General features: G+C 60.2%; 1 protein-coding gene and 1 long non-coding RNA gene across 4 annotated transcripts in view; one reads left to right on the top strand and one right to left on the bottom strand.

Annotated features, from left to right (window-relative positions):
• Window positions 1-1051: 1051 nt before the first annotated feature.
• Window positions 1052-2511, bottom strand: LOC112663747 (uncharacterized). Its single transcript, XR_003139350.3, has 2 exons — window positions 2442-2511; window positions 1052-2001 (listed from the first exon to the last, which is right to left on the bottom strand). It is a non-coding gene; the product is annotated as an uncharacterized LOC112663747 (long non-coding RNA).
• A 4226-nt stretch (window positions 2512-6737) lies between these two features.
• PHRF1 (PHD and ring finger domains 1) overlaps window positions 6738-13987 on the top strand; it is a 28701-nt gene continuing 21451 nt past the window's right edge. For 2 of the 3 annotated variants that reach the window (XM_049096311.1, XM_049096312.1), the window contains exons 1-4: window positions 6738-6853; window positions 7149-7275; window positions 9902-10017; window positions 10894-10980. In XM_049096311.1, the coding sequence (XP_048952268.1) occupies window positions 9924-10017; window positions 10894-10980 (181 nt within the window). In that variant the 5' untranslated portion in view covers window positions 6738-6853; window positions 7149-7275; window positions 9902-9923. The remainder of the gene's footprint in view (window positions 6854-7148; window positions 7276-9901; window positions 10018-10893; window positions 10981-13987) is intronic. The other variant, XM_025452563.3, reaches the window with a different exon arrangement.

The raw sequence follows: 13987 nt of genomic DNA on the forward strand, positions 1-13987 counted from the left end.
CAAGTCATGGTGCTCATCCTGATCCCGGGTGACTGCGGGTGGGGTGGGCTGCGGGTCCCACCTGTGAGCACTGCAGCTAGTGATGGTTAGAACCCACAGGCTCGGAGCAACCACTGGGGAACAGGTGGAGGCACCCTAGATGATGGCGGTCTTTGTGCTGAACTTTGGGAGTGACCGAGCCCTCTGGAGTGGCTCCTGAGCTGGGCCTGGTGTTCCCTACTTTTTTTGGGGCCAACTGTAGGGGACATGAAGTCCCGAGTAAGGAGCAAGGAAGCCACCCAGAGCACAGCTGGTGGGGGCAAGGGGGTAACTAGGAATGGATACTTCCCGCCCCAGATGGGACGGGAGAGGGAGCCACTGGACAGGCCAGGCAGCAGGAGGGGGCTTCTGGCCCAGACTCCTCACTCCAAGGCCCTCAACCCTGCTTGGCTCCTACCTCGGGTCCCACCTGAGCCCACCATCTACCTCACAGCAGCCCATGACTGACGGGGCCAAATGCCAGGTCACATGGGCGTGTAGCCTGGACTGCAAATGCTGATTGTGTCGTGCCCCGGGTGGGCGAGCTAGGGCTAGGGCAGTCGCCACCAGGTCCAAGGGGCCTGCTCTCCCCACTCACAACCCTCACCTGTGCTCAGGAAGGTTGGGTGTACCTTGGGGCACCTGCCCTGAGCCCCAACACAGGGTCATCTCCGCAGCTGAGCGCATTGGCCAGCACAGGGCAGAGCCAGTGCTCGCTGGGGATGAGCCCGTGCCCTCCGGTGTCTTGGGCTTTCCCACTCCCAAAAGGAAGCAGTCCCGTTGCTGGCAGAGCTTGTGCACCCCTGGTCTCCTGTGTCTGTTTTCAGGGAACACCTGTTCCTTGTGAAGACCTCACCAGGGACCTGTCCCTGGGCTCCTGCTTGTTGAAGAAGCCTTGGAGAGGTCCTCAGTGGCTGCTGCGCTCCAAGGTGGGGAATGCAGAACCTTCCTCCTCTGTGGCTGTTGCAGGTGGCCCAAATCCCACATCCCAAAAATATTGCCAGAAGTGCTTCAAATCACTAAGCAAACGCTGGAGTTGCTGAAAAGTTTACTTTGGAGCTTTAAACTGCACTCTGAAAACAATCTGCGAGCTACGCGGTGCTGAGAGGCCTGGCTCCCCGCCCCCGGCTCCCGGCACACACACACACACACACACACACACACACACACACACATCATTCCGGGGCAGGGCAGGACCAAGCCAGGTCAGGCCAGTTCCCCAGCAAGGTGAGACAGGACCCCGCTCGGTGCCACCGTCACTCTGCAGGGCCAGGCCAGGTTGGGGATGGCACTGGAGCCCCTCCCGACCGCAAAGTTCCCGCACGACCCCCCCTGTAAAATACCCTGTGGGCTGGCTGAGAACACTGGGGCTCACGGGGCCAAGGCCACCCACAAGCTCCCCGTCACCTGCGGAACCTGGCCCTGCCAGGCCTGCTGGGTGTGACCCCCAGTACACCCACAGTGACCTTCAGGACACCGTCTCTCCACAGGTGAGTGAAGTCCATGTAAGGTCTCACCTAAGCCCGCCTCTCCCTCCAGCTGCTCTGACAAGTGCAGGCCCAGCTCCAGCCATCACCCCCCACCGTCTGGGAGGAGCCCAGCGCTGCAGGCCTCCTGGTCCCAGCATGCCTGGACGCTCCTCTGGGCGGGCTCTCGAGTGGCAGATCTTCACAGTGGACAGAGAACCCCCCACAGACAGGCTGGCGTCTCTGGCAGGTGCCCCCCACCTGTGGGAGGGACATGTCACTGGGCACCACAAGTGGGTCCTTGTCACTCCGACTCCTTTAGCGGCCTTGCTGAAGTGGCAGTGACGCACCGAAAAGCCAAATCCGTCACCATCTTCCTTAAGAAGGTTCCTCGAGGTGGTCCTCAAGAGGCTGATAGTAGGGGCTCCAGGCCTGGGGGCCCCGGGGTCTGCCCAGGGCCGCCTCAGCTCGGCAGCAGTGCGAGGGCCATCCCGCAACTCTGCACGTCCCGCGGCCCCTGAGACACACAAGGAATGAAAGTTCCCTCCAAGGGCGCAGCTGGCGCAACGTGAGCCCCGCGAGTGGAGGGCTGCGCAGCCCCACGAGGCTACCCCTTCCTCCCCACCCCTGCTGAGCGCAGCCAAGCGGACCGGGCCTCGGCGGCGCCCTGGCCTCCGCCCGCCTGGGCGCTCGCCCTCCCACCTGGGCTGGCTGTCCCGGCCCGACAGAGCAGGGTCCCAGGGGGGCCGAGGCGGTCGCGCTGCCCAGGGACAGATCAGCCGCTGTCACACGCACAGTGGGTCCGGAGCAGCGCAGTGTGCGATGGGCAGTGGCTGCCCTGCGCCTGGAGGGACCCCGGGTGGACGGAGGAGCCGGCCCCCACCCCCGGCCCCTCCTTCCCCTCCAACTTGTGCGTCCGAGCCCCCGCCCGCCGGCCCGGGACCCCTCGCGCGTCACCTGCAGCCGCGGAGCCGGGCCGTCGCCGGCGCTCAGCTCAAATCCGGCGGCGGCCGCGGGCCCCCCGGCGCCCCCGCGCGCCCCCCGCCCGCTCCGCGCCCGGCGCCCGCCCGCCCCCCCGCGCCCCGCCCATATGCAAATGTGAGGGTCTCGCAGCCAATGGCCGGCCGGGTCGGGCCCGCCCCGCTGCGCCCCAGCCAGTGGGCGCGAGGAGGGGGCGGGGCGCCACGCCCACCGCCGCGCGGCCCCTCGCGGGCGCGGCCGGCGCGTTCCTTTCCGCACGTCGGCCTCGGGGCGGGGCCGCCACCTGCCGGGCGGGGCCTGCCGGCGCCCGGCTGCGGCGGTGCGGGCGGCTCCCCCGCGGCCCGGGCGGGTGGTACGGCCCGAGGCGCTCCTGCCCCCCGCCCTCGCGGCCGGCCTGCAGCTCCGGGACGCGTGGGGCTCGGGCGCACGTAGCCGGCCGCGCCCTCGGGACGCACGTGGAGCGCGGGGCTGCGGCGGCGGCTCCGGGGCCCTCGGGCGGGGCGCGTCGGCCTGGAGGGCGCCGAGTCCGCAGGGCCCGCGGCGCAGCGCCCCCGCGCTCCGGCCCGTCCTGTCTAGGCTTCGAAAAAGTGTGAGGCCGGAGGAAGGACTGCTTCAGACCTGGGGCCCTGCGCCCTGGGTGGGCCGGGGAGGCTTGGCCCTGCCGCCCGCGCCTGCACGGCCCCTCCCGCCTCCGTGGCCGAGGGGACCCCCGGGCGGAGTCCAACGGGCTGCAGAGATGCTTGCTCCCCTTTTGTTCCTGCCGCAGGAGTCCTCCTAAGCCCTCTGTGCCCCTGCCCAGGAAGCCGGAGCCCCCCACCCTCCCTCCCTCCGGGTGCCGCACGTGTCAGACCCCTGCCCTCCCTGGAGGACTCGACTCCGGCCCTAGGCAGGTTCGGAGGAGCCCTCCGCCCGCCCTTAATTGCCCCAGGCCGCCGTGCTCCTCAGCCTCAGCCCTCTGGTCCCTGGGGGTCCACCTGTGCACCCCCCCCCCCCCCCCGCCCTCTACACCATGTGTTCCTGGCTCTGCGTTCCTCCAGCCATGTCCCTGCGTCCCACATGTGCTGGAGCCCAGGGCCGCCCCAAACCCAGGACAGACCCTCCTGCACCACCCGCATCATCATGGCCACGTTATTTCTTCCTTTGAAAGCGCTGCTTGAGTGGCTAAGTGCTGAGGTTCCAGGGACGTGTGGGCCTTGCCCTGGACGTCAGCAGCCCAGAGCCCGGGGATAGAAATTCGAGGACAGGATGCCATGGATGTGGTCACCTGTGGCTGGAGGAAGAGCACAGAGGCCCCAGGAGCTGGCTCAGTTGTACCAGGGGTCAGAAGTGGAGGGGTCAGCAAAGCTTGGATCATGTGGTCTGGAAGGAACCCCTTGGAATCTGCAGGATCCCTGCGGAGGCAGGGTAGAGGTTTGGAGGAAAGAAACCTCTGTGTTTCAGGGTCACAGCAAAACCAGAAGTCAGGTGACTGTGAGTTCCTGTCTTGCCTTTCCTGTCTTGGACACCCTCCAGCTGTGGCCCCAAGTCCTGCTGCTTCCAAATGCACCCCTTACCACCCTCTGGGGTGGGTTGAATAGTGTCCCCTCGAAAAAATGTCTGTATCCTAATGCCTAGACCATGTGAATGCTACCTTACTTGGAAAAAGGGTCTCTGCAGCTATAATTAAGAGTTCTGAAGTAGAACCATCCAGGTTTCCCTGGATGTGCCCTAAGTCCAATGACAAATGCACTTATATGAGATAAATGAGAGATACAGACACACAGGAAGTAAGGCTACCTGAAGACAGGCAAAGTCTGGGGTGACGTGGCCACAAGCCAAGGAAGCCTGGAACACCAAAAGCCAGAAGCAAGAAAGGATTTCCTGCAGATTTCTTTCTTTCTTTTTTTTTTTTTTAAGATTTTATTTATTTATTTATTCATGAAAGACTGAGAGACAGAGAGAGCCAGAAACAAAGGCAGAGGGAGAAGCAGGCTCCATGCACCGGGAGCCCGATGTGGGATTCGATCCCAGGTCTCCAGGATCGCGCCCTGGGCCAAAGGCAGGCGCTAAACCGCTGCGCCACCCAGGGATCCCTCCTGCAGATTTCTAAGGGAGCACAGCTGCCTTGGGTTCTGGATTTGTGACTTCTGGGGCTGCTGTATTAAGTTACCCAGCCGGTGGTCATTGGTTAGGGCAGTCCTGGGACACTAGTCTGCCCCCCTTCCCAAGTCGGGGAACACCGCTGTACCTGTCTCCTCCCCTGGCTCTGGCCCTGTATTTGCGAGCAGGCCTGACAGCGCTGGACAGAACCAAGGTAGCCCCCAGCCATGTGTCCCCTGCCTGTATAGGAAGGAAGTGTGCATCCCTGTGTGTTCCTGCCTGTGCCCTGCAGGGCGGGACAGGGCATACTAGCACACACTGCATGCCCAGCCAGGGGTGCAGAGTGTGGGTCTGCGAGGCGCAGGGCACAGGGCTTGGAAGGAGCACATGAGAGGGACAGGGGAGTGGCTAGTCAGTGTGCAGCGGACGTCAGTACCGATGCGGGTACACAGTGAGAGTACCCACATGCTTGTGAGGGGGCATCGCTACTTGGGAGGTATAGGTATGTGCCTGTGCTCTCAAGGGGTACCACCCATGTTCAATTTGGGCCCAGACCAATGGCTCTGGGAAGTTCCCTGGGGCACATCTCACATCTGAGCAGAGGCTGACGTGGCTGGGTAGGCTGTGCGCTGCCTGAGGATGCCTGCTGAGTTTCTCTACATGTCATTGGTGCATGTGTTTATTATGACAATTTTCCAGGAGCCCCCAGGAAGAACCGCAGGTGAAGGTAGGAAGGGCTGCCCCTCTCCAGGGGGACTCCAAGTTGGCTACAAGGTGATAGCCCAACTCCTTCACAGGAGGAGGTGCCCCAATACGCCATGTGAGAACCTCTGCGGGGTAGCGTCCTTCTGTCCAATGGTCTTCAGCAGGTAGGGCCAGCGCCCGCCAAGCTCCAAGCGGAGAGGAAGGGGGAGGTGCCTGGCACAGGGTAGTCGCAGTACCTGTGCTGGACCCCAATTCTCACCCAGCCAGCCCTCGACCTCCCTGTTTTACAGCCAAGGATGGGGAGGCACAGAGAGGTCCAGAAGCTCTGCTCATGGGTAAACGACTGATACACTGGTTCAAGCACCTGGCCTGGGGGACACCCAGGGCCACCCCTCTCCAGACCCCACCCCTGTGGCCCGCGGAGAGAATTTGCTCCACGGTCTTCCGCATCTCTGACGCCTTCCATTGTCCCTTTTGGCAGAGTCCGTTTCGGAGTCTGAACTAGCAGTTATTTCTCCGGTGGAGCAGAAAACGCAGCCCTCCCTTGGCGGGCCCCACTCTTCCTTCCTGTCGCAGTAGAGCCACTTGCAAGAGTTGGGGCGCTGGCTACTCTCCCCCCCCCGCCCTCCGGGCTGCTGCGCAGGGTGTCAGGGACCCCGCCTCACTGTACCCTGGGCCTGGCTGCTGTCGTCCTCGCCTGGCTTCCGGATGCCCCTCTCCCGGGCTCCCCTGGGTCAACTCCGCACATCCCTCAGCAAATCCCTTTTCTTCAGAATCTTCCTGCACCTGAGCCCCAGCCCCGCCGCTCCCCGGGTCCGCCCTGCCCCGCCCCCGTGCAGACCTTGAGGGCCTGACTCCTTCCCAGGTGGGGCCCCCACGAGCTTGCCCGGTGCACCCTCATCGCCGGAGTAACACTGGCCGGGCCTGCCCGAGGCTCCTCGAGCCCGGATCCTACCCCGCAGCGCCAGTCGGCTGCTCACAACCGCGCGCGGGGCGGTGCCGGGCGGCGCCCGTGCTTTCCCGCTTCTGGACCCGACGGGACTGGGGCTGGGGTCCCCCCAGGCCGTGCCCTGCACCTGGAGGAAGCCGCGGCGGCAGAGCGGCGGGCCCCGCGGGGCTGGGGGCGTGGCCGACGGAGGGAGGGCGGGGCCTCCGCGTGGGGGCGTGCCCGGGGGCGGGGTCTCAGGGGCGGACGACGGCCGCTTCCATTCGGCCCGGGCGGGGGGCGGGGCCCGGACTGTATCATTCCCGGCGGGGGAGGCCGACGCGGAGCAGCCTACAGGCGGGGGCCCAGACACCACGAGTTGCCCAGGACGCTGGTCTTCCCGGGAGGCGGGCGGCCTCAGGAGGTGCCTTCGAGGTCTCGAGGCCCCTGGCCGCGGCGAGGGCGCCCTCCGCCACTTCAGGCTCATCTCCATCCCCCCGTCCCAGTGGTTCCCGCCTACGGGCGGGGCGGGGAGGGAGGGCCCCGGAAGCCGGGTCCGTGCACTTCCGGGTCGGGGAGCGCGCGGCGGCGGCGGTGGCAGCGGCGGCCTAGTCGAGGCGGGCTCTCGGGCGGCGGCGGCCGGCTCCGGGGGTCTGCCGGAGGGGCTCCAGGCTCTCGGGTACGTGCGGGGCCCGCGGCGGTCTCGGGGTCCCGGCCGCGCCCCGGCCGCGAGGGCCGTGCCCGAGTGCCGCGCGCTTTGTCTGCGGCCTGCCCCGCGGGGCGAGGCCTGCGCTGCGCTGGCTCCCGGCGGGCGGCGGGCGGCGGGGAGGGCGGGCCCCGGGCGGCGGGGGGCGGGGCGGGCGGGCCCCGGGCGGGCGGGGGCCCTTCGGGCCGCCGCCTGGGCGCCCCAGCCGCCCGCGCTGTCGCCCTCCCCGGTGTGGGCGGCGTGTGACCGTGTGCCCACTCGTTTCCAGCTCCTGGTAGTCCCTGCTCGCAGCGGCCTCGTCGCGGTCCCGGCGGTCCCGGCGGTCCCGGCGGCCGAGCGTTCGCGGGATGCATTGCTGCTAGCTCCCGCCGTCCTCACAGCACGCCCGGGAGGAGGTACTGCCCTTCTGCCCTGCACGGGGTCCGTCGGAGCTCGGACTCCTGCTCCGCGCTGTTTGCAGCGGCGCTCGTGCCTCAGCTTGCGGCTTAGGAGGCTGTAGCACCTGCCGTTCTAGGGAGCAGGTGCTAACCCGTGCGCGAGCCTCCGCCGGGCCGGGGGTCCCGCCGAGCCCCTGGCTGCGGTTGAGGCCTCCCGGGACCGCCGGCGGTCTGCCTTGAAGTTGGAGGAAGTGCCTGGCACCTTCCAGTGCGTTCTCCGCGCCAGGCGGGTGGCTGGGGGCCTCTCCGCAGCTGCCCAGCCTGGACTCTCGCTGGCCGGGTCAGCCCCGTGCAGACCTTGAGGGCCTGACTTCTTCACTCCTATTGCAGTTCACAGTTTCTAGGTCTCCCTCCGTGTGGGCAGACCGCTAGTACAGGACGACGGTCCTGGCCGGGTGTGACCTGCTGGACCTGGCCCAGGTGCCAGTTACCACCAGAAGTCCTTTATGCTTCCTTAGTAACGGTTGGAATCGTAGGTGCTTTGGGTCCTTGCGTTTGGAGGTTTAATTATTTCCTCTAAACCCCCCTGAATCTGGAGGTAGAGCGGGAGAGCCACAGAGCACTGCCAGCACTGGCCTGTGGTCTGGAACATGTCAGCGGAGGTGGGGATGGTGGATGTGGGCAGGCACGTCTGAGCTGGGCTGCAGGTGGGGCCAGTAGGTCCTAGGCTGGGGTCCCGGTTAACACAGTTCTGACTGCAGACGTCCAGACAGGGAAAGGGCTGCTGAGGGGTCTCTAGTCGTGGCCTCTTCCTCGGTGTTTGCACAGGTGCTTGCTCTGGGAAATACTTTCAGAGGCTACCTGGGATCTTGGCTAGTGGTTCCCTGTCATGTGGTGATGGAGGGACAGACAGTGATCAGCCTCCTAGTTGACACTCTGCTGCTGCCCTCACCAGCTGTGGTGGAGGAGCACCGGGCCCACGGGACCTAACCCCACAGGTGCAGGGACTCGGGGGCTGGTATTTCTGGCAAGCCCCTGTTGTGCCAGACCTCACCGTGGCCTTGTTGACCTTTTCAGGCAGCCCTCTGAGGCAGGTCCTGCCACTGCCCGTCCCGGGTGGACCTAGGTCTTAGTGCACTAGGGGAGAAGCCAGGGGCTGTTCATTCATAGTTTTGACTTTGTGCTTGTGTAACACATTATCAAGATAAGGATCTGCACCCTAGAAACCACCCTTGGCTGTGCTCTGTCCTCTCTTGGGTGGCCTCAGGGGGTCACGTTTTCTGGTGTCTGAAGTGTCCCTGGTAGGTTTTCGTGTGTTAGTACTGTCAACCCTTGAGCAGCACCAGGATTTAGGGCTGCTGATCACCATGCAGTGGAAAATCCGAGTAGATCTTTTGATGATGGTGTACTGTTGAGCGGAAGCCTCACTGATAACACAGACAGTTGATAAACGCGTGTTTTGTGTGGTTATGTAGCGTATCCTAACAAAGTAAGCTAGAGGGGAAAATGCTACGAAGAAAATTGTAAGGAAGGAAAACACACTTATAGTAACTGTACTCATCCAAAAAATTTGCACGGAGTGGATCTGAGTGGGTTTGTGCAGTTCAAACCTGTGTTTTTCAAGGGCCAACTGTATTCACCTCTGTTGTAGGGCAGGAAAGGTGCTCATACTTCCGGGGCTGGTTAGGTATTGGAGCAGGTGTTCAAGTACCACTGTGTGGAGTCCAGTTGTGGGAATGGTGGTGACACCTGGAAGGGCTGTGGCGCTGTCCTGCCCTGTGGTCTGTACACCTCCAGCAGGTTGCCTGGGTCCCAACAGTGTTGCTGAGCCACCAAACAGGGTGCACACCCTTAGTTGAGTGGGACCGTGGCTCATTTTCTTAACTGTTAAACATTAAGTAGAAGAAAAGTGGAAGCTTTAAGGGGTTGGTAATTGTACAAAAGCACCTCGTAGTATGCTATTTCCAGGTACAAACGATATGAGGAAGTTGATAGTTTCCTCAGATTAACATGCCCTCGCTATGTTAGGAAACATCATCCTAGAATCTGGGGCTTTGTAAGGGAAGTTAGGCACTTCAGAATCTGAATCTGGCTTTGGCCCCACCGGGAGGTGATTGTCTGGGAGCATCTGTACAGAGGTGGTGGTGACGGCCCCTGGGAGAGAAGCCTGCCTGTGGGATCCACGACGAGAGCCTTACCTGGCTGGACCCACCTTCCCCCGCCCTTGCCTTGCCTCGCCTCTCTGCCTTCTGGTCTTTTTTGTGACCCCTTTCCTCTGACCTCAGACTTGGCCCCGCTACATTGAAATCCCTGCTTTGCCGCAGCTCAGGATAAGCCGTTTCATTCACCCTAGTGTCGGGATCTCTCAGGAGCGCTGAGGTGCTGTAGGTACCTGACTGGACGGAGCTAAATCATGTTCGTTATAAGTTGGTATTTCACTTTGAACGTCGGGAATCAGTGTCTTTTTTTTCTCTGTAGGCACAGTTTTGTGGTTCGAAATGCTTTGTCTTCTGTCTCCTGGCTTGGCCTCCCTGTCCTAGAGAGGCACACGTCACCCGGTCGCGGTGTGTAGCGAGTGACTGTCGGGCTTTCAGGAGAGCGCTGCATCTGGGGACGGGAACTTTTTGACTCTGGTTTGTTTCAGAGCCGAACGCCAATGTCCAGTGATGGATGACGACAGCTTGGATGAGCTTGTGGACCGAAGCCCAGGGCCAGATGGACACCGTCGACTCAGCCCTGCTGCCCTGGCCAGCAATGCTGGTGAGCCAGCCTCCCACCCCTTCCACCGAGAGCTGGGCAAGCATGGGCTTGCGGCTGGCACCTCTCAGAAGCAGGAGGGCCACCTCGTGTTTTCTCCAAGTTATTGGCTCTAGGAAAAGCAGAGTTTCCTTTTTTTTTTTTTTTTTAAGACTTTATTTATTCATGAGAGAGACAAAGAGAAAGGCAGAGACACAGGCAGAGGGAGAAGCAGGATCCCTGCAGGGAGCCCGAGGTGGGACTCCATCCCGGGTCTCCAAGACCACACTCTGGACCTTGGTGGCGCCAAGCCGCTGAGCCCCCCAGGCTGCCCCAGAGTTCCCAAAAGAGTCATCTACGTGTGTTGACTTTCAACTTTTAATCTTTTTTTTTTTTAATTTTTTTAAATTTTTTAATTTATTTTTATTTTTTTTTAACTTTTAATTTTTTTTAAAAAAGTTATTCTTTGCTTCTTTTTTTTTAAAGATTTTTTTAAATTTTTATTTATTTATGATAGTCACACACAGAGAGAGAGAGAGAGAGGCAGAGAGAGACACAGGCAGAGGAAGAAGCAGGCTCCATGCACCGGGAGCCCGACGTGGGATTCGATCCCGGGTCTCCAGGATCGGGCCCTGGGCCAAAGGCAGGCGCCAAACCGCTGCGCCACCCAGGGATCCCTTATTCTTTGCTTCTAATTGTGCGAGTGGTACATGTATTTATCTTATTCATTTAAGTAGTAAGATGTAAACAGACAAAGGGAGGTGTTTTTCCTACACCTGTTCCCATGTGGACAGCCACTCGTAGTGCCTCTGGCAGGCACATCTGTGAACCAGCCCTAGCTCTTTGCTGCCTTGGTTGTGACCTTTTCTCAAGGCCTGTGTTTTCACCTCTTTACTTTAGAAGAAAGCAGTGATGGCACCAGCGAGGGCTCTGAGGACGACACGGGCAGTGAGCGCAGCTACAGCACTGATGGAGAGGACCAGTCTGGTGAGAAGGCCGACATTTGGGCGGCCTCCTGATACTTTCTCTCGCTGTCGACAGGGACCCCGAGGTTTTACAAAACATTGTTGGTGGAATTGATGCCTTGAGCACACTGGCCAGCTGAGGGCTGTGAGGAACGGGGGAGCAGGCCTCCCCTGGCAGTCCCCTGCTGCGAGCCCTCACCTCCCACTGGGGCAGCGGCTTGCTGTCGATGTGATCCTTTGTTTCAGAGTTCTCTGTGACAGCACAACTTCATTAAAGTGGAGCCACATAACCAAGGTCTTCGCAGGGTGAGCACGGCAGAGTGGATTTTCTGGCATAAGGAATAGACGGCTCTTGGTGACCTGTGCTCCCCGACCCACCTAGGTCCAGGGAAGGTCTAGCATGAGCACAGGTTTGCTGTGGCCCAAGGCTGCCTGGCCAGGACTCTTCACAGGCCAGGTTGGTGGAGCCATTCCGGGCTTACTCTCACTCCTCTGACAAGAGCCCCTGAGATAACCTGGCAAATGCAGGGAATGACTTTATTAAGGAATTCCCTGCACATTTACACTGGTTGACACTCATGCCCTTGAATTTCTGCACAGGGAACATTGCCTTAAGGGACTCTGGTTGGGCACCACCTCCTGGCCACCCTGGCTGGTGCATGGCCTACACGGTGCCCAGGCCGGGCCACCCTATCTGAGGCCAGCTGTGCTCGCCTTCCTCGGAGGGAGGGCACCCTGGGCTCTGCTCATAGAATGCTGGATGTTGGGGGTTTGGCAAACTGCTACTTTCCTTCTGGCATAGTCAGCAAGCCTGGAGAAGCATGGTTCTAAAGCAGATACCATGACCTGTGGATCTCAGGCTCTGTGGTTATCCTTGTTAGAATGTTACAGAAGGGTAGCTTCCTATGTGTGGGACTGCAGTAGCATGAGCCAGTGTGAGTTTGCAACTTTGTGTGTATTGGTGACATACTTGTGAATCCTGTACACAAGGACATGAACTCTGTCCTGAGTTTGCTGGTCACAAATACGGTTCTAGTGCTAGTTCCCCCAGGATTGAGTTAGGACGTTGGGCTTACCTGCGTCAGGTCTTGGGCATAGCATCGGCAGGGCTGAAGGCAGAAAATGTTGGTTCATCCCTTGAGCAAAGGTTTAAAGAGCTGCTGGATGCCAGAGAATCTGGGTGGGGCCGGGACAGAGTGCAGAAGCCAGCTCAGCGGGGGTTCCTGCTGTTCCTCAGCTCAGCTCTTAGCGGCAAAGACAGTGACATGAAGCAGCAGTTACAAGGGTGATAAATGCCAAGGGTAGGTGTGCAGGGGCATCGCCAGAAGAGGGGTTCTGTGGACCTGGAGTGAAGCTTCCAGAGAGACCCGTCTGAGCTGTGATGTGAAGGACAGGAGGAGGTGGCCGGGCAGTAGTGGACAGAGTGCTGCTGTGCAGGGCCATGTGGCACAGAGCTCAGTGCCCAGGAGGGAGGGGGGGGTGGGTGCAGGGCCTGCAGGTGCTATGGGGAGGGAGGGCCCTGAGGCCCTGGTCCTGGCTGGCAGGCCAGTGCCCTTTGTTCCTCCAGCCCCAGCCTTGGGAATGAGAGATGTGACTGACTCCTTAGCAAGTGGGAAGTGTCATCAGACCTTGAGAAGGGCGTTTCCTGTATCCCAATGGGCTGGCCCTTCCCAGAGCAGCTCCTTATGCTTGTTGTTCTTCTTGCCCTAGTATTTATATCCCTGAAAATCACTTGCTTGATTGCTTTGTGGAGTTTCCAACTCTTTTTTTTTTTTTCCCTCAAGATTTTTATTTATTTGAGGTAGAGCGTGAGCGGTGGGGAGGCAGAAGGAAAGGGAGAAGCAGATTCTCCCCTGAGCAGGGAGCCTGACCCCAGGACCCCAGGACCCCAGGACTATGATCTGAGCCAAGGGCAGGTGCTTAAAGTTTCCAGCTTTAAGTATTCTCTGCTTAAGGGGCGCCTGGGTGGCTCAGTTGGATGAGTGTTCGACTCTTAATTTCAGCTCAGGCCATGCATGGTGGGGGGGGTGTGTGTGTGTGTCTGTGCTCAGCAGGGAGTCTGCTTAAGATTCTCTCCCCCTCCCTCTGCCCCTCCCCCTGCTTGCACACACATGCATTGCACGCACACGTTCTCTCTTTAAAATAAATAAATTTTTAAAAAAGATTTTATTTATTTATTTGACAGAGCACAGTCAGGGAAAAGGAGAAGCATACTCCCTGCTGACCAGGGAGCCCGATGTAGGGCTCAACCCCAAGACCTTGAGATTATGACCTGAGCTGATACAGATACTTTACTGATTGGCCATCCAGGCGCCCCTAAAATTAATAAATCTTTAAAAAATAATATATATATATATATATATATATATATATATATATATATATATATATAACGTTCTTAAGGCTTACCACAAAAACTGAGAACTCAGGCCTCTGATCTGTAGCCTCACCAGCTCCCCAGGCCACACGTGCATGTGCTCCACAGGGAGCTGTGATGACCATGGGACCGTGAGTCACTGTGGTCTACTGAGGGCACAGCTCCGTGGCACCCCCATCTCTGGCTCCAGCCTGGGCCGTGTTCTTGGGGACCCTGCACTTGTCCACACTGGGGTTTTCAAGCCCGCTGCCAGGCCAGGCCTGCACGCTCCCCTGCACCTTCCTCGGTGTGACCCCTTGTCGAGCTGGGGCCGTCCCCGGCAGCCCCTGAGAGGGGGTGGGTGGGGGTAGACGGCTCTGCCTCATGTGCCTGCACAGATCTTTAGCACCCTCGTCATTGCTGGTCACCATCCCTCAGAGGCTTCAGAAACGTTGCTCCATGTGCCCAGACGCTGTGCAGGGGCCACGGGGCCCTCAGATGGCCAATTCTGCCTTTCAGAATTCCGTGGGAAGAGTGATCATCTGGCCTCAATGTACTTGTGCTCACTTGACCCTTAGTGAAGCGGGGAAGCTGAGAGAAGCCCATTCTCCGTAGCTTCCCACCTGCCCTTTTCCAAAATGTTTGCGTATCAGTTTCATTAGTGTTTTTCTCT

Source organism: Canis lupus, chromosome 18 (assembly GCF_003254725.2).
Source record: "Canis lupus dingo isolate Sandy chromosome 18, ASM325472v2, whole genome shotgun sequence".
Taxonomy (NCBI): Eukaryota; Metazoa; Chordata; class Mammalia; order Carnivora; family Canidae; genus Canis; species Canis lupus.